This window comes from Gopherus flavomarginatus, chromosome 1 (assembly GCF_025201925.1).
Source record: "Gopherus flavomarginatus isolate rGopFla2 chromosome 1, rGopFla2.mat.asm, whole genome shotgun sequence".
In the NCBI taxonomy this organism is placed as follows: Eukaryota; Metazoa; Chordata; order Testudines; family Testudinidae; genus Gopherus; species Gopherus flavomarginatus.
The window spans coordinates 228273585-228298173 of NC_066617.1; the positions used below are offsets into that span (position 1 = coordinate 228273585).

Sequence of the window (24589 nt, forward strand, 5' to 3'; positions counted from 1 at the left end):
TGATGGCATCCCCTGCCTTATATAGTTTTTGCTTATGTTGCGAACCCTTTGTTTCAAAGCTTGGTTCTCAAGCCAGTCTGTGGAAAAATGTCGACATCTAAGGAGTCCAGCATCATGTAATCTGAGCACATATCATTGTAGGGTCATAGCAGCCGTTACTTACAGGCTGTTCGGAGTGTTCTCCAGAAGGCTCATCACCAGGTGATAAATAAGCTTCTCCTAAGGCATATTGTTTTTTCCTAATGGCCCATTGCCCTGAATAGGCCCTTCCCAACCCACTATCTAGACTGAAAGCATCTTGTCTAGTGGGCGTTACCCAGGTCTAACTACATTTGAAATATAGATATATAGTCAATATTCGTAACTTCAGATACAAAAATGATATATACAAATTGGATACTCGCATTCAGCAAATCAGAACTTTTCCAATGACACCTCAAATGACGTATCTTGCGTAAAATTAATCATAATCATATCATAATATCATTATGAAGAATATGTGGTGCAGTGTCAGAAACATTTTCTCCCAAACTTTAGTAATCATTTAGCCAGTCTATATACATTTAATTTCTTATAGATTTTTATTATATGTTGCTTTCCTGACCTGTTTCTAAATGTGCTGGTGCCCTGACATTTAATGCATGTCTGGTCTTCTGAATGTACAGAGGTGGTGAAAGTTAGTTGTCAGATGTAGGCTGATAAGAAAATCCTGGTAAGTAACAAAATAGAGCACCGTACACCAGCTTGCCATTATTTTAGCCTGCAAACTGGGTATAGTTTGTACACTGAGAAGGAGGCGGAAGAAAGGGAGTTGTAGAAGGAAAAAGGGCTGGAGCTGACCAGGAAGACACCATACAAGCTGTAAGTTCCACTGCAAAAATTCTGAGGTGAAGAAAGTAGCTAAAAACCTATTAACATTAATATAATATGAAGCAGTCCTCCTACTTTAATATACACCTGAGTGGACTTTCCCAACACTCTTGGGTTTCAAGCTTCCCCTGCAATTCCGAATCAAAGGCAATAGGAGAGCGGCACCCTCTTATACTAGGATTAACCTTAATCCCTAGTTGAATGGTGCTGCTTGCACTTCCCTGGAATATTCCTTTGACACTCTGATTTTTTTTTGCCAGGAACATCCTCTCTTTCTTCTGCATCCCTCTTTCACCTCCTCTGTGTACAAATACTCAATTTTTTGTGTGTGTCCAAAACTGATGGGATGAGCAGGTTCTTGCACAATATTGGAATGGAATAAGTTGCACAGCATTCCCATTTACACCCAGATTTTTGACCCCACACAGAACCTCTGAATTTTCCCCAAACTTTGTCGAATTAGGACATTTTATCCATGCTGGAATCTAGAGGCTCTATTTGAACCTTTATAGAATCTGTGCTCTTGCTTGGGAGACAGGGGACTGAGGCATGCATGTAGACTCATTGACTTTCAAGCCAGAAGTGACCATCGTGATCATCCAGTCTGACCTCCTATACATCTCAGGCCACAAAAGCTCACCCACACACTCCTGTAATAGACCCCTAACCTCTGGCTGAGTTACTGAAGTCTTTAAATCTTGATTTAAAGAAGTGACAGAGAATCCACCATGTACTCCAATTCAAACCGGCAAGTGACCCATGCTGTAGTGGAGAGCAAAAAAACACCCATGGGCTCTGCCAATCTGACCAGGAAGAAACTTCCTGGGGATCAATTAGACCTTGAGCATGGAGGCAAGACCCTCCAGCCAGACACCTAAGAAAGAATTCATTATAGTAACTCAGAGCCCTTTCCATCTATTGCCCCATCTCTGGCTGTTGGACATACTTGCTACTAGCAATCAAAGATGGGTCACAAGCCATGGCAGGCAATCTCATCATACCATCCCCTCCATAAACTTACCTAACTGAGTCTTGGAAACCAGGTAGGTGTTTTGCCCCTTTGAAGGCTGTTCATGGTGAAACCTTCACCTACTTTCAAGCCCAAGCTTGTTGATGGACAGTTTATATCCTATTTCTTTTGCCCACACTGACCCTTAATTTAAATAACTCCTCTCCCTCTGTTGTTTATCCCTATGCTGTATTTACAGAAAGCAACCATATTTCCTCTTAGCCTTCAGTTGTTTAGGTTAAACAAGCCAAGTTCCTTAACTCTCCTCTCTTAAGGTGGGTTCTCCATTCTTCTGATCATTCTAGTATCCCTTCTCTGCACCCGTTCCAGTTTGAATTCATTTTTCTTAAACATGGGAGACAAAAGTTACATACTGTATTCCAGATAAGGCTCACCAGTTATAATGGCAATAACACTTCCCTATCTCTACTAGAAATACCTCACGTGGTGCATCCTAGGACTGTATTAGCCTTTTTCATGGCCACATCACATTGGTGGCTCAGTCATCCTGTGCTCAACCAGTACACCGAGGTTTTTCTCCTCCTCTCCCTTCCAATGATAAATCCCCAGTTTATAGTAAAAATTCTCATTGTTAGTCCCTAATTGCATGACTTTGCGCTATTTAATTTCATCCCATTTCTATTAGTCCAGTTCTCAAGGTCATCCAGGTCTTCTTGTGTGATACAGTAAAATGTGCCTTAGTAACCACTTCTGAAGAGAGACCACCTATCACAAGTAACTACCTGCAGAGGCCACAGAATGTTTTTCCCCATAATTTAACTCTGAAGACTGACCACCTGTCATCTGCAACTAGCAACCATATTTTCTTACTCCATCCATAAAAACAAACCTGTAGGACACATGATCTTCCTTACTTCTGTGCTGCTGCTTGCGGGTACCTGGCCAGCAGCCACTGCTCTCTGGTTGCCCAGCTCTAAAGGCAGCAAACCTTTGAAGAGAGACGACCACTTACAAGCGACCACTTTTGCTAACTTCCATGAGTGGTTGCTCTTGGCAAGTTTTACTGTATTCTGGTCCTCCTCAGTGTTGGCAGTACCTCCCAACTTTGTGTCATCCTCAGCTTTTATCAGCACATTCCTGCTTTTTGTGTCAAGGTCATTAACGAAAATGTTAAATAAGATTGGTCTCAAGACTGATCTATGTGGAACTCCACAAATACCTCCCTCCAGTCTGACAGTTCACCTTTCAGCATTACCTGCTGTAGGCTCCTGTTAACCAGTTCCTTACCCACCTACAGGTCTTGTATTAATCTCCATCTTCTCTAATTTAACTAATAATTTCCCATGTGGAACCATATCAGATGTTTTACTGAAATCGAGATAGGTTAGATTTACTGCATTTCCTTTGTCTAGAAAACCGGTTATCTTTTCAAAGAAGGAGATCAGGTTGGTCTGGCACAATCTACATTTTGTAAAACCATATTGTACTTTATCCCAATTACCGTTAACCTCTATGTCCTTAACAATTTTTAACAAGATTTTTTAAAAATATCCAATATTATATGAGAGAAATGTTTTTGTAGTAATAAACTTCATCTGTAATAGTTGGACCATAGGCATATGATCCAATGTTCTCCATGTTAAGAAAGCTATTCCAAAAGAATTGTTCTATGATATTCTGTGTATTCTCTTATGTTCTACGTCTGGTGCCTCTTTTACTTTATTACAACGCATACAGAATTTCCCACAGTACCTAGATTGCATCACTTCCTGAATAAGTCTCAGTTTAGAAATCTGTATAAACTAATTTTATAGTCCTATAGCATTTATGGATCAGTGTGAATACCTACTATTTGCATGCCTAAATAATAATTTCATGTTTATGCCATTGCTTCCATCCTAATAGGTATAAGTAAAAATAGAAAAATAGAAACAGCTGAATAGTTCTCATGGGTACTTTTAAGGTTTCAAAAGTTGTATTAGGCAGGAGAATTTTCTTTGTGTTTTTTGAGAAGCTGCCACAAGAAAGCTGGATTACCGATAAATCGAAAAAGTCTCCAGTCCCAGGCTGTTACTGAATGTTCTTTAAGAGTACTAGGTACCAGCATTCATCCACTCCATCTTGGAGTTTAGCTTAATTTCTCTTTCCTCTTTGCTGTGTTTTCAGTACAACACCTGACTGAAGCCTGCAGGTGCTAAACACAACAGCCACTCACTTGCAAAGGGGTAGGGTAAGGCACAGTCCGCTGATCCAGCTCCAGACTGAGAGAGGTCTCTGAGATTCACGATTTGGATCCTAGTGTGCTTACTGCCACAGGGTGCTTAGAGAGGATGGAATGATGAGACTGCCTACAGTGTCGTGTATCGGATCTGCAACTGCTAGAAGCAAATATCTCCAGTGGCCAGTGATGGGATACTCGATGGGGAGGGCTCTGAGTTACTACAGAGAATTCTTTCCCATGTGTCCGGCTGGTGGGTCTTGACCACATGCTCAGGGTCTAACTGATGGCCATATTTTGGGTCAGGAAGGAATTTTACCCTGGGTCTGATTGGCAGAGACCGGGGGGGGGGGTCACATTCCTGTGCAACATGTGGCACAGGTCTCCTGCAGATTTAAAGTAGTGTAAATTGTGGATTCTCTGTAACTTGAAGTTTTAAATCATGAGTTCAGGACTTCAGTAACTCAGCCAGAGGTTAGAGGTATATGAAAGTGGTCGAGTGAGGTTTTGTGGCCTGCAGTGTTCAGGAGGTCAGACTAACTAGGTGATCATGATGGTCCCTTCTGACCTTAAAGTCCCCCAGGGGTCTATACTGGGACCAGTACTGTTCAACATATTCATAAATGATCTGGAAAAAGGGGTAAACAGTGAAGTGGCACAATTTGCAGATGATACAAAAGTACGCAAGATAGGTAAGTTCAAAGTAAACTGTGCAACAAAATGGCAGATGAAATTCAGTATTGGTAAATGCAGAGTAATGCACATTGGAAAACATAATCCCAACTATACAAATAAAATGATGGGTCTAATTTAGCTGTTATCACTCAAGAAAGAGATCTTGGAGTCATTCTCGATAGTTCTCTGAAAATATCAGTGTTGGAAATCATTGGGAAAGGAATTGATAAAAAGACAGAAAATATATTACCTCTATATAAATCCATGGTACGTCCACATCTCGAATACTGCATGCAGATCTGATCACCTCATCTCAAAAAATATATTTTGGAATTGGAAAAAGTACAGAAAAGGGCAACAAAAAATGACTGGGGTATGGAACAGCTTCCATATGAGGAGAGATTAAGAAGACTGTAACTTTTCATTATGAAAAAGAGATAACTAAGGGGGATATAATAGACATCTATAAAATCATGACTGGTGTAGAGAGAGTAAATAAGGAAGGAGGTGGGGAGGGATAGCTCAGTGGTTTGAGCATTGACCTACTAAACTGGGGTTGTGAGTTCAATCCTTGAGGGGGCCAGTTACGGATCTGGGGCAAAAATCTGTCTGGGGATTGGTCCTGCTTTGAGCAGGGGCTTGGACTAGATGACCTCCTGAGGTCCCCAATCCTCCTATTCTATGATTCTAAGTATTATTTACTCCTTCTCATAACACAAGAACTAGGGGTCACCAAATGAAATTAAACAGCAGGTTTAAAACAAACAAACAAGGAAGGATTTCTTCATACAATGTACAGTGAAACTGTGGAATTCTTTGCCAGAGGATGTTGTGAAGTCCAAGACTATAACAGGGTTTTAAAAAGAACTGGATAAATGTCTATAAACCAGGATGGGCAGGGGTGCAAAACTATTCTCTGAAGCATCCCTAATCTATGTCAGAAGCTGGGAATGGGCAGGGATGGATCACTGGATGATTACCTGTTCTGTTCATTCCCTCTGAAGCCCCTGGCATTGGCCACTGTCACAAGATGGACCATTAATCTGACCCAGTATAGCCATTCTTATGAGTCTATGAGTACATTGCTGGCCTGCAGAGCGGCAGGAAGATTGGCGTGCCACCACAGAACTGTCCTTTCCTTGGATGACGTTGATGCTTCTTGCTCTCAGTTGCATAGCAACAGCTGCAGTGTGAGACTGCATGCTGGTTGTAGCCCACAAACAGAGAATGGGGAGCAGCTTCACTTCCCTTCTACCCTCTCTGCCCAACTGAGTGAGCCCCCGTCTCTTTATTGGCCTATCATTCCACAAGAGGAGTACCCAGTGCCGAGTAATATTTGGTTGTCTGTTCTCCCCACATCCAATTCAAGAGCCCTCTCTTTGTTGTGACTGTAGTGACGTGAGGAAAAAGGGAGTGCAGCAGGTAGTAGCCAATCCAGCAGGCGTGCAACTAAACTCTGTCTCTTCTGGTCCCTTTGCTCATTTAACCATGCAGACAACACTGAGGGCTTCTACCAGTCCATGGCAGCCAAAAATAGTGAGGATCTAAGTATGGGTACAGCGGAAGGGACCCTTTGAACCCTGGAAGGGATAATATGGGAAGAAAAAGGGGTCCTCTGTCTTTCAGAGAGATAAAAGGACAGGAGGAAGGGTCCTCAGGGATCTGAGAGACAAGGAGGAGGAAGCACTTCAGAGCTGGAGAACCATCAGAATGAAAGAGAGGCCCTCAAAGGCTGGGGTGAGAAAGACATGGGACCTCGGGGCTCCAAAGGCTAAGAGGAGGTGAAAGAGCCTGTAGAGTTTGAAGGGGCAGAATATGTGAGAGAGTCCTCGGGGTATAGGGAGGCAGCAGAAAAAGAAGGCAAGGGGGAATGTCATTGAAGGTTTCTCATGAGTTTATAGGAGTGATTTTTGTAGGGGAAGACTGATATATCATGTGCTGTATTGAGTTTTTGTGGGGGTAATGCTGATAATGGGTGTCCATATATTTTATATGCTTTTGGTATAGAATATGTTGTGGGGAGATGTGTGTTTGTTGTGGGTTGGAGTTGCTTTTTGTGGGAGGGGCACTAGCCTGTAGTGATAAGGTTGTGTTTTAGGAAATATTTATCCATTATTATAAGTATATGAGATTGGATTCTGAAAATCTGTACACCAGAACACTGCTAATTAAGTGAGAGAACTATTGCAAATGATTGTCATTGCCAATTTAGAATATAAATAAATGCACTAGAAAAATATGGATAATGTAGCACAAAATGCATTGTAATTTACTTTCAGGTACTTCATGGTGTTTCAGAATGTGTGTAAATGTATTATATTTTGTAAAAGCAACAAATTCTTATAATGGACTTTTTTTATAATGCTGTGTCTGATATTCCTGAGTAGGAGGCAGAAGATACCTCTTGGTACAAATTATAAAATGTAAAGATAAATTAATCTGGATTAGAGCGGTTCTAATTTATTCAAGGTTGTTACATTTTCTTTGTTTCTTCGGTGGTGAGGCAGTGTTCTGATGTTCTCCGTATACATGGTGAAATTCTGTGGAAAGATCTATTTGGGTAATTCAGTTTTTGATCATGACTCTAATGATCTTTATAGATATTGAGCAGTAAAACTAAATTCTGCTGTACCCTAGGATTTGGGTTTGAGCTGTGTTGTGTGTTTGTCTTTGCAACAGAGTTGCAGTCTTATCTCATTTAATTGTGTGTGTGGTCTTTTGTGCTCTAGCATCTCTTCCTCCATTTATAGAAACATGATATCAGTAATAGGATTAATCTCACTTAATTTTAGGCTTCTTCTTTCAGACTGTGTTGTAGTTTTGATTTATCTATCCAAACTCCATTAGCATGTGCACCCAACTCAGTTGGTATGTGAATTTAGACTCCCTGTGAAGAGCTAAATAACTGGTTTTCAGAGTCAAATGTATGTGGATAGTGTTCTTAATTAATTTTCAAGTAAGTTGAAGTACAAATCTAGCATAGTGCTTGTGCTGTGTCAGACTGAGGTAAGTTTATTACAGTGTATCATACTAGTTGTCTAACAAGGAAGAAGCAGGATCAGACTTAAAAAGAGGATTATGCCTCCACTTGGACTGAGGGGGAATGCAAGCTCCAGAGTCATGGACCTTCTCTGGAGAATTGCCCTATTTTGGCCTCTAGATGTGCGCATCTATGGACTGTCTGCTTGAATGCCACATCTGATCTTTAGAGCCTGGTAAGAAAACAAAGAGAAAGTTGGTCTTTAAAGATAAATGGGACTCCAAACGATATAAGGCTTTATACATAATACTTCGAATTGCCACTGGAAATACATTTCAAGCCAGTGCAATATGTGGTGTGTGAAAGAAATATGACCCATGCACCAACCTAAGTAATTAGGCATCCACATTCTGCACTAATTGCAGTTTCCAAGTTATCCTTAACTTTGGAACTTGCTTGCCGGCTTCTTTCAGTAAAGCTGGGCTTTTTGCCTGAGTGCCAAACATCTCAAATAGATCAAGGAGCTGTGTTCAGGACTTTCGAACAGATTCTGGGGCATGGAGGGGGAGTAGCTGGAGTGAGCTGCATTCTAGCTCCCCTCGTGGGGTGTTGTTCCTTGGAGACCATAGCCAGTTTACACAACTTAAAGCAGCCTCTGGACTGCTGTAACCTGTGCTGGGGGCTCAGGCTTTGGGAGAGAATCAGAGAGCTGTTAGTTCCTGATACCTTTTCCAACTGTCCTGAGTGATGATGTGGAAGTGGGAAGCCATGTTTTACTCCATGTTTTTTTCTGGGATTAGGCACAGCCAGTTGAGCTCCTGTTCTATCCTCCCTGGGACTCCCACAGCCTGTTGGGGAAGATGGCAATGGAGCAGCCAGAACCCAGGGCCACCCAGAGGATTCAGGGGGCCTGGGGCAAAGTGGGGGAGCTGCGGCGCTTGTACTCACCTGGCGGCGGTCTGGGTCTTCAGCGGCGGGGGGCCTTTCAGTCGTTCTGCATCTTTGGCAGCACTGAAGCCCCCTCACCCCCATGAAAATGCCGCCGAAGACCTGGAGTGCTGTCAGGCCAGGGCTTATGGGGCCCCTGTAGGACCCGGGGCAAATTGCCCCACTCCCCTCCCTGCCCCACGAGCAGCCCTGCCAGAACCATTCTCCTCCATCCCTGGAGATGCAGCAAATGGCTGTTGAGGGAGCTCCTGAGCCGCTGCAGCAGATAAGGTACAGCAGCTGCTCAGGGCATTCCTGAGTAACATCAAAGCTGCTATTGGGACTGCACCAGGAGTGATAAGAGGAAGCTCAAGAGAGGGTTCCCCTCTATTGCCTCTCCATAGTAAAAGGCCAGGTTAAAACACTTCATTTTAAAAATCACAGGGTGTGGCCTAGGGAATGGACTTCAAATTAGTCAAATACATTTTTTTCTTTTTAACACAGACTCCCTCAGGAGTTTTGTTGATGAAAACAATGTAGTGGTTTTAAACAATGACACCTCAACTCAATTTAATGCACAGATGGTAATCTTTCTTGCTCAGTCCTGGAAATTATAACAGCAGATATTGCAAATAGACACAACTGGGAAACGAATAAGGAAGAAGGAAAGGGGAGTGATCATGTCCCCATACATATTACTTTTCAAGGGCAAGGTAAGGTTGAATGTAATGGAAGATTACCCACCTGGAATTTTAAGAAAGCTTTATGTGAATGATGACAGAGAATTTCAATGAGAATATAGTAAAAGGATTAATAGCAGCAGCTACTCTAGCCATGCCTAAGATATTGAAGTACCCCAGAACAAAACCATACTTCCATGGTGGAGTGAGAAGTGCAAAATGGAAGTTAAATAAAGGAATAAAGCCTATAAAAAAGCAAAAATTGCAATTAACAGTGAAGATCTAATGAAGTGTAAAAGAAGTAAGGCAACGGCACAAAGACTTATTAAAAAAAAAAACCCAAAGAACATGTGAAGAAGTACTGTGAGCAGATAAATAAAGATACCAAGACATCAGAAATGTACTGGCAAATTAGAAGAATTAATGGAATTCAGACCAAGAGGAGTCACATTCCAGGCCTTATTGGGACTGACAAAATAGTCAGATGCTCTGATAATGAGAAAGCAGAAGTTTTAGTAGAAGCTTTTGAGGGATGAGTAATGATGAAAATCAAAGGGGAGTTTTCTACAAGAGTAAAATAAAATTCATTGAAGAGAATCATGAACAGCGTAGTTGGTATCTTTATCTTTATTTACTGAACGAATTGTTTTGTATGTGGGAACTTGAGAAAGCTATTGATATCAGCAAGAATACATCCCTATGAAAAGATAATATATGCAACATAGTGTTTAAATATCTATTTGAAAGCAGTTTGAGGGTTCTCTCATAGCCTGGTCATGGGAGGCCAGACCTAGCAGAGACAGTCTGCAATACACCAGAGTCAAAAGTTGGCTGGGTCAGGATATCAGGAGGTCAGAAGCAGAAGACAAACTAGAGGTCAGAACCACGACTTGAGAACCAGAGTCAGGCCAGATCAGGATACTAGAGGGTCAGAGGCAGGAGAATAACTGGAGGTTAGGAACCACAAGTCAGATGCCAAGAGTCAAGCCTGGTATGGATTCCAGGAAATCAAGCCACAGAGCAGGAAACACAAGGCATACAGTCCAGAACAAGGTGGAGCTTCCTGTTCCTCCTGCTGCCAGTGGACCAGTCAGCTGCTCTGGGATTCCACCAGTTGGATTTCAGGGGTGGAGCCTCACACTGGGGCAGGGTTTGGCAGGTCCCAGGTAAGCCGTTGTCAACAGGCTGCCAGGTGGAGGATTGGAGTGTCACTGCTCCCAGGAATCCTTCAGGCCTGGGTTCAAGAGCTGTGGGTCATGACAATAATACAACTTGGGAAAAAGGAGTGATAAGAATAGAATAGAAATATGCAGTAGTTCCAGTGCAAAAACGCAGGCAAACAGTCAAAAACATACAAATACAGAAACCAGGCAAACTCTACGGAAGTGGTGCCTGTAGACCTGTTGCCCGTACAGCCTGCCTGGATAAAAAGGATGGAGAGAATGATGGATAAAAGATTGGCTGCCTATTTGAAAACAGTGGTATTGTAGATGAGGTGCAGATTGGTTTTTGGAGAAAAAGATGCACCATTGATCAAATTGTTAAATTAGAAACTGTATGGGTCACAAAGGTTTTGTGATAACTGTCTTCATAGATATTGAAAAGTTTTATGACATGCTGTGGAAGGAAGCTTGTTGCACAAAATAGGCGCACAAGGGATAAGGAGAAAAATATATGGGTGGATTAGAGAATTTTTGAGTTAAAAAACCAGGCAGGTCAGAGTTGAGAAAATTATGTCAAATATACGGTATGTAAAGTTAAAAATGATACACCATGAGGAAATGTTATTAGCCTGACCGTCTTTAATATTATAATAAATAATCTCCCAACATGAATAAGTGCCAGAGTAGATGTCACTTTATTTGCAGATGATTGTGCTCTGTGGGTTAGGAGCAAGAATACTGAAGTAGGAGAAAAAGAGAATCGACAAAGCATTATAGAAGACCTCTGACTGGGGAAATGCATGAGGTTTCAAGTTCTCCATCACTAAAATCGAAGTATTGGTCTTTACGATACGGAAAGTTATAAAGGAATGTCAACTGTATTGGTATGGAGAACAAATCAACATAGGTAAAAAGTTTTAATTTCTAGGGGTAATATTTAATAATAAATTACTTGGGAAAGATCATATAGACTGTGTTAAAGATAAACATACAGGAAGTAGTAACCTGCTTATAAGTTTGGTTGGGACTGCTTGGGGGGCAAATAAGAAAACACTGTTGATACTTTACAGAGCTTTAATTGACCCAGTTATTCGCTGTGGCTGCCAAGCTTTTGGGTCAGCATCAAAATTAGAACTTAAAATATTAGATTTAATATAAGCGCTGGCACTGCGAGTTGTATGCGGTTCATTTATTACTACGCTCATATACACGCTACAGATAGCTTCTAGTGAAATGCCAGTTACACTGCAAATGAAATTACTGGACCTAACTTTCTGGGCCAAAAGTTAATGGGAATTGCAATGAGGAAAATACCAAACAAATATACGAGGAATGTTGAAAATTTGATAGGTGAATGATAGCCTATGATGGTAGAAATCCACATGATTGAGTTAAAGTGTGAAAGCAGAAGTTGAAAGGCAAGGAAAAGCTAAACAAAGTCAAAACTATTAGTCATGGGAAAATTAGTTATAGATGGAAAGTTGCATGTCCAAATGCAGATTTAGATTTATTTTATACATTTAAGCATAAAAAAGAGACAGTAGGTAATAAAAATGAAGTGTACCAGCATATAAATGAAAAGTAGTGTTTTTTTCAAATATATATGGATGGATCCAAAAAAGAAAAAACAGGAAGAGTAGGGGCAGCATATTGTATACCAAAAGTTGGCATTAGTACATCTAACAGAACATCTGATTTTTATAGCTGTCATGACAGCCAAACTAGTAATAATGCTAGCATTAAATCAGATCTGGGGTGTACTCCCAGCAGAAGTGGTCATTCTTTTTTTTTTTTTTAACTCAGTCTGAGATCTTATGATGATAAAAAAAAAAGGTGTTTCAGTATGTAGAAGTGATTTAATCAATGAAATTGTATTTCTAATGAAAGTTACTATAGATGGGGATGCGTGTAGCATTAGCTTGGATCCCAGAGCATATTGGGATTACAGGGAATGAAAAGGCAGACAATGAAATGAAAGGACTGGCATAGAAATACCCTTGAGTAAACAGAAATTTAAAAGCTTAGTACAGAAAAACCTAAAAAAGGAATGGCAAAAATTTGGGATTAATGAAGAACATGGAAGAAGATTTTTTTAATTGTACCATACAGCTGAGGATAACAACATACATCAGAGCCTGAGTAGAAAAAGTGAAATAATTTAGTGTAGAGTACTAACTAGCCATTGTGGCTTAAATAAAAATTTTTTTTTAATAAATAGACACAAAGATGGACTATGTGTACTCCGTAAGGTGGAAGAAACAATTGATCCCCTTTTATGGGTATATACGGGCTTTGATAAAGACAGGGAAAAGCTTTCTGAGGAACTCAAACATCTTGAGGTAACAAAAGTTACATTATGTTGTTTAGTAAAAATATCAGGGAAATGGAGTAGTATTAGAAAGGCGTTTTACCTGAAGACACAGGGTAGAGTGAGAGAATATAAACTGCTAAGTATTTAGGAATTAGAATTGGTGGTAGTTATAGATTATTCAGTCAAGTCTGCTTCACCATTTAAAAAAAAAAAAAAAGGATGACGACTCCCTCGGTGGCCCCAGTTAAGAGTGCAGAGGCCCATAATTGGAGCCCACTGCAAAAGAGGTTGAGTTTGTTAATCTTCAGGAGCAATTTTAAGGCCTGTCTATTCACTCAGTCTGTTTCCTGAGGAATGTGAATTGAGAAAGAAAGGTTATTTCTCCTTTTTTGGGGGGGGGGGGGGGTAGGTGGGGGGAAGAGTTAGGATTCAAGTTTTTTTATTGGAACTTTATATAATTTGAAAGAGTAAACATAACAATATCATTTTACAGCATTAAGTAAGAACTGAAAATCATCAAATTGCATGTCTTTCTCTTCCCCTCTCCCCCCAGTATTTCTTTGCCAAAATTTGCATGTGCATATGTTTGAGAGAGAGTCTTATTTTAAAAACGTACTTTTACATTAGATCAAAGAGAAATTTCAAGGCATTTGGTGGAACTTAAGAAGAGTGCTGCAGGTTTGTGTGCCTTGTATACTAGTCCGCAGTGTGACGCTGATGAAGAAGGGGTACAAAACTGGCAGTTGGGAGTACTAAATATAGGGGCTATACAAACATTTTCTTTTTGGTGCAGTGGGATAGTTTGGCTTGTGTCTATTTTGTTATTGTCTACAGCTGTCATTTGTCAGATTTCTACTGGCAGCCATTGTTTTCACTGCTCGTTTACTGTTGATCTCATTTTTTAAAAAAAAAGTCAATTCCATTGAGGTCTCTAGGAGGTAGTTTTTCAGTGTAAATACCCGGTGTATCTCACCTCTTTGTTGACAACCAGCGTAATAGGCTGAAAAAGGAACATCCCATTACATTTCATGGGCTTGAGTCTGACCTTGATTGTTGACATGTCTCAGAAAATTTTATTTTTGTAAACATATATGCTGTGTGTCTGAGATTAGAATCTGTCCCTTTCTTTTAGTCTGTCTAAACATGATTGCTGGAAGTAAGCACATTTTAATCCTGTTTTTATATTGGGCTTAGATGATTATGGAAGTCTTAATGTGATGAAGAAAAGTAGAATATTACCTCATTTTGTTAATATGATTTTATATGTTTGCCCTATTGAGCCTTTGACTATTTATTTTTGCTTCTCCTAAACAGTTATCCTTTCCAGAGGCTTGAAAGTTGATTCATCTTTTTTATGCAGTCACCCATATGACTACACACTCATAAGGGTTATGAACACCTAAATATATTGCCCTTTTCTGTGAGCCCTTCTCTGAGAGCACTGGGGTTTTAATTCTAATGTAATACTTTCTTTCTACTGATTCACCGTAGACTGCTGTGCATTGTTTCCTACCTGATAATGAGAACATAACATCCAGTTAATTCATGGAGGAATAATGTATTCACCTGAGAATGCAAAGTCTCCTGAGTCTCATTCAAAAAGGAAAATCACTTCCTCCAACAGCCCCTCCCAACATTCCATTCTGTGTCATAAAAATGAATCATTAAGGTCCTGCCTAATAACAAGAGGCTTTACACAAGATGCTGTACACACTTTTTTGCAATACAGGCTTAAATTGATACCAGCTCTGTATATATTTATTGCATCTGTTATTTGTCAAAATCTTTCTTTGTGGTGTGTAGATTCTATAAAGACAAAATTATTATGATGATAGCCCACATGCAAATGAAATGGTGAGAACATAGTGGATTTTATCAGTCTCTTTCTCTCCTTGCAGTTCACTTGCTCCACAACCAGCTGTTCTAGATCAGTGCACGTAAGCCTTCCGCCCCCATATCTCCACTACTGTGCCTGCTCCCTCCTACAGTGATATGAGGTCAAACACCCCAGAGGAGCTGCTCAATATGTTGAGCTGGAGTAACTTCCTTGCTTGACCCCAGAGAAAAGATGGAGAGGTACAAGACTCAACTTACAGACTGGTAGTTAGCCACTCACATCCCCCCTCAAATCCTAATTGTGGGTCTCAGGTTCGCCCATGCAGAATCCTTGGAGACTGTTCTTTTGTTCTGAACAACTAATACATAAATAATAGTATTTGGAAACTGTTATTGAAGGATGTTCTCTATTTCTGGAAAGTAGCAGGAGGATCAGCCTCTTCCTCCTTGGCTCTTGTCATCAGAGGATCTTTCTAGAAGGTTTTTCATCCTCCTTTCCTGATCATTATTTCTTCAGAGGAGGAAAGAGGCTACAAACAGGGCCGGCGCTTCCATTTAGGCAACCTAGGCTTTGGGGGGAGCGGCATTTTGCCACCCTCGGCGGCAATTCGGTAGCGGGGGGTCCTTCCACGCTCCGAGTCTTCGGCGGCAATTCGTCGGTGGGTCCTTCACTCGTTCTGGGACCTGCCGCTGATGTGCCCCGAAGACTGGGAGCGTGGAAGGACCCCCCCCACCGCATAATTGCCGCCAATGACCGGGAGTGCGGAAGGACCCCCGCCTAGGGTGCCAAAAACCCTGGCGCCGCTCCTGGCTACAAATGGATGGTTCATGTACTAGTTTTCCTGGCTGGCAAGAAGAGAGCCATGAGCCAGAGAGATCTTGACATACTCGCTTCACAGCAACTTAAAATTCATCCCCTGCTAAGTAGTAATATGTGAACCAGAAAAGACCCTTACCCCCATTTAAACAGTCTAATTGTTCAAGCACAGTGCATCCTCATGTACCATCTTACATAGATGTATATTTTGTAATTACTTTAATATTAATCTACAAAGGATCCAGCTATCTTTCTAGTAGAGGACTGATTTTAAATATTGTATATTTTGATATATATACTCTAATACCAGAAATGAATGATCCTATGTCTTTGTAACTTCTCAGTGAGGATTGGCACTCTTGTCTTCGCTGCATAGCAACAAGTCATAATTAACTGATTTTTTTTTACGACAGTTGTGTTGTTGATTAAGAGTAGGTGTGTTTGGTATCAGAACTGAGAAGACACATTATTTATAGATAGTGAAGAAAGAAAGGAGGAAAAAAACTTTATAGTAATGTTGGAAAACATCCATTAATAATGTATATACAAGGAAATATTTATGAATCATCTTTCCATTTTATTTTATTATTATTTTGAGTCACCAGTTTAGAAATATCTATTGTCTTGCTTTGGCAGGAGGATAAATGGACTATATGGCCTCCTAAGTCTTTTCCATCTCTAATTTCTGTGAACCTTTGGAAAGAAATACAGAAGCATTGATGGAAATAACAAACACTTACATTTATTTTGGTGGAAATGGTTCATGACGTGGTTACAAAACTCTTTTTTTTTCTTCCTAGCTGATAAATGCAGGAATGTCAATACAGAACTTCTGAATATTTCATGCAATTTCTGAAGGTCTACAATCTACAGAGAAACAAATAGCAAAAAGATAACAATAGCTTATACAGAGACACTTACAACGTATAACGTGATTATATTTATAGTGAAATAGCTGGATAAAAAATGTTATAAGATTATCGTTTATTGAATTGCACATTTTTCCTTTCAGTCAAGGAGTATTGCAAAGTAATATTTCCATATGAAGCACAGAATGAAGATGAACTAACAATCAAAGAAGGAGATATCGTCATACTTATCAATAAGGTAAAGGCAACATTTTCCTTTCATAAACCAGAATACAACTTTCAAAATATATATATATAAATTTGCATGCTGGGCACCTAACTCCCTTTTGTACCTTTGAAAATCTCCCTCTGAGCTCTTAAAACTATAGAGTTTTGTTAGAACAGGATAAAATAGGTGTCAGAAAGACCTTTTTTTTTTTCTTTTGCTTCAGAGTCTTATCTTGATAAGATGAGGCAAAGCACAGAGTCTGTGTTTTTATGAGTTTACAAGTGTGACTGGAGTCCCAAGGGGAGCCAACTGAGGTCACTCAACTAGGGTGAACTGCACAGAGTGGGGCAGGCAATCCCCAAAGCTGGTGGATATTCAGATACTTAGATTGACCAAAGCAGCACAAAACGGCTTCTGGGTAACCAGCGAGTTATTATAGAAGCTAACAACACAGTTCCTTTAAAGCAACCCAGCCTTAGGCCTCCACCAAGGGCAAATATGATGAGGGTTACTGAAAACCATATTCGTAGTATAAAAAAGTTCTACCACTCCCGAAGGATCTGACAGATTACCCTGCAGTTTAATGAATATTTCAGATTTTACCCAAATACACACTTACAGCCAATTCTTATTAACGAAACTAAAATTTATTTAAAAAGGAGAGTGAGTGAGTGTATTGGTTAAAAGAAAGATCAGTATACATACAGACATGAGTACAATTCTTGAGATTCAGATTCATAGCAGAGATGGTGGGATTTGTAGTTGCAAAGAGTTCTTTCAGAATTAGCTCATCGGTTATAGTCCAATGTTTGCATTCAGAGTGATTCCAGATTGGCATTCTGGAGCTCTAAACCTTTCAACTCGAGCTTCCCCTGCATGAAGCATTAAGCAGGTCTGAGAAAAAGGATCAGGACTCAGGCCCTTTCTTATACAGTTTCAGGCCTTTTTTTGACAGGTTGGAGTCCTTCAGTGAACAATAAGCAATCACCAGTAATTAGTTACCCAAAGTAACACAAGGCAGTTTATCCATTAGGCAGTCTATCACAAACTTCAAAGAGACATGTAGACAATTACATTATTGCACCCAAGATTCATCTAAATGCTAATATTTCCTTTTGATCTCTGAATCAGTGGCTACAGTGACAGACGGGAACTGTCTGTTTACATGACTAACATCTTAACAAGATAAGAGTACACACATACAATTAGTATCACCTGTAATTTCTAACAATATAGGTTTGTATTTCAAAGTTCTAGCCAATCTACCATAGAATGGCCCTAATTTACCATTTCTGACATATCTTTACAGGTTGACTCTGGGTCAATTATCCTGCAGGATGCTTAACCCTTTCTGGCCATGTGTTGCACTTTGTATAAGCTTCATTGCAATTATATAACAGTGGTAGCAATAATGATTTGCATGGTTATATTTTAATTAGACAACGTCACAATAAGTAATAATAAAACTCTTTGATTTGCACCCAGTAACAAATCAGCATAACCCAAATAAGCCATGGGTTGGTTCCTTTTCCAAATGCAACAGCCTTGGGAGTAGATGGGAAGGATAGTAAATGTACACATGCACAATAGCATCAGTGAAGTGCTATATGTCCAATTTGGGTGCGTTGCTGGGGATTTTGTTGTGGTTTTCTTTGCTTTGGCTTTTTTTGGTGGTTTGGTTGGAGTTTTACTTTGTTTTTATTTTAGTAAGTACATTCTTTTACTAAATGGCAAGCATGTGGTAATTGAATTTAAAAACAAAAACCCCAAAGACAATGGATCAAAATAGTGTTACACACACACTTGTTGGCTTAATATGATTAAGTATGTGTAATAAAGGGTCCAATTTCATTAATATACTAAATATACATGGTTAAAATTTGAGTTAAAGAACAGTATTATACTTCTGTAGAATCAGCCAAAATTCTATTAATAGCTTAATAGTAAGTGAAAAGCTTTTTGGTTTTTATTTTGTTTTGTTTTGTTTTGTTTTTTTACATAAGTTTGCATGTCTGTGAAAATTTGCAGATTATTGGCTTAGCTCTCTATACTGGCAAAACAGACAAATTGGTCAGATTATTTAAAAATATTGAATTAGGGCTGTCAAGTGATTAAAAAAATTAATTGTGTGATTAATCACGTTAAACAACAATGGAATACCATTTATTTAAATATTTTTGGATGTCTTCTATGTTTTCAAATATATTGATTTCAGTTACAACACAGAATACAAACTGTATAGTGCTCACTTTATATTTATTTTTTATTACAAATAACTTGCACTGTAAAAAGCAAAAGAAATGGTATTTTTCAATTCACCTCATACACATATTGTAGTGCAATCTCTATCATGAAAGTTGAATTTAGAAATGTAGATTTATGTACAAAAAATAACCACACTGAAAAATAAAACAATGTAAAACTTTAGAGCCTACAAGTCCACTCAGTCCTACTTCAGCCACTCAGACAAACAAACTTGGTTACAGTTTGCAGGAGATAATGATGCCTGCTTCTTGTTTACAGCGTCACCTGAAAGTGAGAACAGGTGCTTGCATGGCACTGTTGTAGCCATCATCACAAGATATTTATGTGCCAGATGCGCTAAAGATTCATATGTCCCTTCGTGCTTCCATAGGACGTGGATCCATGCTGATCATGGGTTCTGCTCGATAACGATCCAAAGCAGAGCGGACTGATGCATGTTCATTTTCATCATCTGATTCAGATGCCATCAGCAGAAGGTTGATTTTCTTTTTTGGTGGTTTGGGTTCTGTAGTTTCCGCATCAGAGTGTTGCTCTTTTAAGGCATCTGAAAGCATGCTCCACACCTTGTCCTTTTCAGATTTTGGAAGGCACTTCCGATTCTTAAACCTTAGGTTGACTACTGTAGCTATTTTTAGAAATCTACATTGGTATCTTTGTGTTTTGTCAAATCTGCTATGAAAATGTTCTTAAAACAAACATGTGCTGGGTCATCATCCGAGATTGCTCTACTGTGAAATATATGGCAGAATGCGGGTAAAACAAAACCAAAGACATACAGTTCTCCCCCAAGGAGTTCAGTCACAAATTTAATTTAATTAATACATTATTTTTTAATGAGCATCATCAGCATGGAAGCATATCCTCTGGAATGGTGGCCAAAGCATGAAGGTGTATACAAACGTTTAGCATATCTGGCACACAAATACCTTGCAATGCCAGCTACAAAAGTGCCATACGAACACCTGTTCTCACTTTTAGGTGACACTGTAAATAAGAGAGCAACATTATCTCCTGTAAATGTAAACAAACTTGTTTGTCTTAGTGATTGGCTGAACAAGAAGTAGGACTGAGTGGACTTGTAAGCTCTAAAGTTTTACATTGTTTTGCTTTTGAGAGCAATTACGTTACCAAAAAAAAAATCTACATTTGTAAATTGCACTTTCATGATAGAGATTATACTACAGTACTTGTATGAGGTGAATTGAAACATACTATTTCTTGTTTCATTTTTACGTTGCAAATATTTGTAATAAAATATAAAGTGAGCACTGTACACTTTGTATTCTGTGTTGTAATGGAAATCAATATATTTGAAAATGTAGAAAAACGTCTGAAAATGTTTAATAAATTTCAGTTGGTATTCTATTGTTTAACAGTGTGATTAATCACAATTAATTTTTTTAATCACAATTAATCTTTTTGAGTTAATCGCATGAGTTAGCACCGATTAATTGGCAGCCCTATTCTGAATATAAATATATTTAATAAGTCAGTATACATATTGAAAGAAAACCAAATCCAGTGTCTCAAAACTGAATGCTCATTTGTCTCTGTCCTTTCTCTGTTGCTAATATATTTAATATTTATCCAGCTTTCATGGTGAGTCCATGTGTTAATTTTCCAGCAGGTTGTATCACAGCTTATGGGGGGGAGCCTAAACAGATAATGGATAGGATAGGTGAGCAGCCAATACACAGTTAATTTAACAGGTATAGATAAGCAGAACATGTAAAATATGCTCAAGTTACTCCTCAAGTGTGGCTGTGGAAGTGTCTGACAGGCATCATGATACTGACCTGAATGTGAAGAGGATGAGGACTTTGCAGATAGTACCCTCACTTAAGCAGGAAAAAACCCATAGGGAAAGCATTAAAACACTAGAGATAATCTAAACATTCACTGACATGCATGCTGTGGTGCCTACCTGCCAAGAGCACATGTGGAGTTTCACTTCAGTGGATTGCAACTTTTCAGCTATCTTTATTTCCGTCTTCCCCTGTAGTCTCTGTAAAAATAAGGAAAACCTGTTGTTTTGCAAAACAAATTCAGTCCTGTTATCCTTTTCTTCCACTAGTATACATAGTCTTTCCTGATGGATGCACAGACATATTACAAGCATTGTTATGCTAGAGATGAATCTTGCATGCTGTGTAGGGAATTGATTTCTAAGTGTAGGGTGAATCTGAAATAGGTTGAGCATGTTTTCTTCTGAGGAGTCTGGTGGCACGACTACCCCTCTGATACTTTTCTTTTTAGATTTATCAGGACGTTTGGTACATAAGAAATAAAATAATCTCATTAGTTTGTCTACTAACCAATAGCAGAATCGGAGTACTATAATGGTTTTCAAATTACTTACGTATAGTTGCTAACAAAGATGAACATGCATACTTGGATGAAAAAATAAACATAAGTCTTTTTCTAATTTTGGATCTCTTTATTTTTCCTTTTAAAAATTTAATTTGAAATTAAGAAGTTGTTCATGCAAAGGAGCTGTTTTCTCCCAATATTCCTCTTCATCCTGCTTGAAAATCCATTGTGACATCAGTCATACCTTCAAACTGAAGTCATGGTCTATCCCTTTTATTCATCTATCAACCAAAGGAGTATAATGTCCTACTAGCTTATCCCACTGTGATCATTTGGAGGGGAACAGAGATGTTATTCATGAATACATTTTTTGAAGGCCATAATTGTTTACACTTTGCTTAATTAACTTTTCTTCTTTAGAATGTTTTTGCAATAAAATAAAGTAAATATACAGATAATAAAATGTTAATTAAGGTTAGTAAATGTTAATTGGGGAAAATGAAATTTGTTTTGTTCCATGTTGACTAAAGGTAGTAAACGCGAGTCACCGCTGTATTTGAAAGACCACTTTTTCTGGAATTTGATTCTTTATTGTTCCATTAGTTTTATAACTTTTGTTTTTTTAAAATCAATGTAATATCCCTATTTAGTATCTGTTAGTTCATCGGTCCTCCACTGAAACTATTTCTGACTGGATAGAGGTTTTCATGGAGGTCATTTTTAAAGATTTTCCGTTACCAAATAGAAGTTGCTTTAAATGTTGTGCGTGTACTCTTTACTTTGTTGACTAAGCCTTTGTTTGAACTCCAGTGAGGTGTCTGATCTCCAAGCAAGGACAGCAGAGTCTTACTCTCAATATTTCTTCTAGATAGATTCATCTTTATGTAAAACCTGAGATAGCTGCAGCTGTACTATTGAGCCAGAACTACTGGATTTCCTTGTATATAGTAGTAGTAATATCTTTAGGGTTAGGTAAGTGTTAGTTTAGTGTTAGCTAAAGTAGTTGGCTGCCCTGTGCGATGCCCTCAGCAGGAGTCCAGCGTTGTCCATTGTGGAGGGGGTCACCCCAACAGCAACTCAGGCACCAGGTGTTTGTTGTGCAAGGGACACATTAAAGAGAGGTGTTCCATCTGCAAGTAATTCAGAGAGAATCCCGGTGGCAAGAGGCTTGCCATTGAAGCAGCACCTTCTGGAACAGGCCATGAAGCATGCTTTGGCATGGAGGTCCTCCTCTGATCAGCAATTGCCTTTGGATCTGGCAAGCGATGCCTCTCCGCATTCAGGCTCTGGTGTTTCCCCCAAGAGGACAAGGGGCCATTCACCCTCCTCTATTGTGGCAAGGAAAAGGTCCCATAGAATGAACCTGAACCATTCTAGGGCTTGCAGAGACTTCTCCATTTCTAAGAGAAGTAATGACCAACACCATACTTCCTCTGGCATGCAGAATGGAGCAGGTCTGTTGAACCGCTGCCCGGTACCATGCAGAGAGCAGCAGGGGCCCATACCGTTGATTCTGGTTCTGGCCATGGAGTGTCTGTTGTGTCAGGTATCGACAGTATCAGCAGCAGTGCCAACTATCTCCATGCCAAAGGCATACTTGGTAGCATCAGACCTGGTTTGCCTCAGTCCTGGACTCTCCACTGGTTCAGGGGTTCTTCAGATCATCTAGCATCTACCAGATCATCCTCCACTGTGTCCTTGGCGCCTTCTGGCTGTGTTGCAGAGCATCTACCCTGTAGCTCATGCTACCTGGGCCACAGACTATGGAGTTGAGGCCAGGCCCAGCATCGAAGGTCCCTTCGACACTGGGACATCCTTCGACACTGTTGTTTTCTTGGTGGCAGATGCCATCTCAAGTGCAGTACCGGCCTTGGTGCCGATGCCTCCCCAGTACCAAGTGGGAATGTCTTTTACTCAGTGCCAATTCTCCACTGCTCTCCGACACCAGTGCTGCCTCCTTATAGTGCTTCAGATAACTCTAACTGGTTGTTTGCCACATTGGTGCTGGCTCCCACTTTGTCACCACAGGACGTCTGGGATTCTTCAAGATCCAGATCAGGATCGTCCTCACCTCCTCACCAGATAAGTGCCAGGGATCGCCCTCAGATTACTATCAGTATTGAGATTGGCATCTGTCCTGCAGTAGGAACAGAGGTTCTTGGCCCAGGGCCTACTAGATACCAATTCCTATTTGTATGCCCAAAAATCCTGGGATGCTCCTTGGTCTCTGAGGTCCCGCTCTTCTATTTGCTCCAGAGGAAGATCACCAGTCCCGTCAGTGACTCTTGTGATCGCTGAATCTTTTCCTTCTGTTCCTACGGGACACTTCTAACCAGATCCTGTGGCACAAGAGCAGGATCCATTGTTGATGTTGCAAACTACCTCGTTCTCCCCAGGTGTGCTGGAATCATCCTCTCCATTGGTGATCAGAACCTCCTGCCACCTTGGGTATCCTCCAGGAGAATATGCATAAACTCCTGGATGTTTTCCAACCATCAGCTCCGGGGAGAGTTGGCCTACCAATAAATGAGGCTCTCCTGGATCCTGCAAAGGCCCTCTGAAATACCCTAACTTCATTGCCCTCTATGGCAAAACATTCAGAGAAACTATACTTCATTTCCACACCAGGGTTTGAGGGTTTCTATTCCCACCTAGCCCCCAACTCCCTGGTTGTGACATCAGCAAACGACATTGCTCAGCAGGGCAGGCATAAATCTATTCCCAAAGACAAAAGAGTCAAAGAGGATGGATTTGATGGGGAGAAAGATTTAGACCTACTCTTCCCTGGAGAAGTGCATCGCAAACCAGCAGGCATTGCTCTCCAGATATGACTTTAACAGGGCAGCCAAGTCTGAGTTCATGAACAAGTTCCACCCTCAATCCCCTCTGCACTGGAGTCTGCACTTCTGATGTTTGGTGCAAAGTAACTGAAGGCTGTCTCTCCCTGACCACCTATATGGCCAGGGGAGGGGCTATGGCTCCAGAGCGTGAGTGCTAGGCAAAGTTTTCTGGCTCCAGTGAGGCATACCCACATAAAATACATGTCTTCATCACATCTCAAAAAACGACAGTTACAGTCAGGTAACCTTTTTTTTTCCCCAGCAGCTTCTACCGTGCTGAACCAATGGAAACCTTGCCATCCCATTACAAAGCCTCTCCAAGCTCTCAATATCGATCTAGAAGTACATTGTCTGTAGGTTCTGCTTTCTATGATTGGGCACATAAGAGGTGAACATGCTGACCCTCTACAGTTGTCTAGACCCAAGTGGCCTACACAGGTGGTTTTGTAGAGAGAGACTTGAAGAGTGGATTGAGTTTTCTCTCTAGCAACAGACTACAATAAAACAACAAGTTTAAGAAACAGGCACTTTTTCAATATTCTGTGCACTTTCTGCTTTTCTCTCTATAGTGGAATCACTACAAAAAGAAAATGACCTAACTCACAGTACATCAAGTATCTCACTAGAGATTGGCAACCTCTTCTTGCATA

The 24589-nt window shown here is 40.1% G+C and overlaps 1 protein-coding gene and 1 long non-coding RNA gene across 5 annotated transcripts in view; one reads left to right on the forward strand and one right to left on the reverse strand.

Moving 5' to 3' along the window:
• The window catches only part of SH3KBP1 (SH3 domain containing kinase binding protein 1), a 244669-nt gene that overhangs the window by 146306 nt on the left and 73774 nt on the right, over window positions 1-24589 (forward strand). For all 4 annotated transcript variants that reach the window (XM_050936578.1, XM_050936579.1, XM_050936581.1 and 1 more), the window contains one exon: window positions 16460-16554. In XM_050936578.1, the coding sequence (XP_050792535.1) occupies window positions 16460-16554 (95 nt within the window). The remainder of the gene's footprint in view (window positions 1-16459; window positions 16555-24589) is intronic.
• Window positions 20713-24589, reverse strand: part of LOC127043066 (uncharacterized) — a 46379-nt gene continuing 42502 nt past the window's right edge. Inside the window, exon 3 of the long non-coding RNA XR_007772134.1 lies at window positions 20713-20794. This is a non-coding gene — a long non-coding RNA (uncharacterized LOC127043066). The remainder of the gene's footprint in view (window positions 20795-24589) is intronic.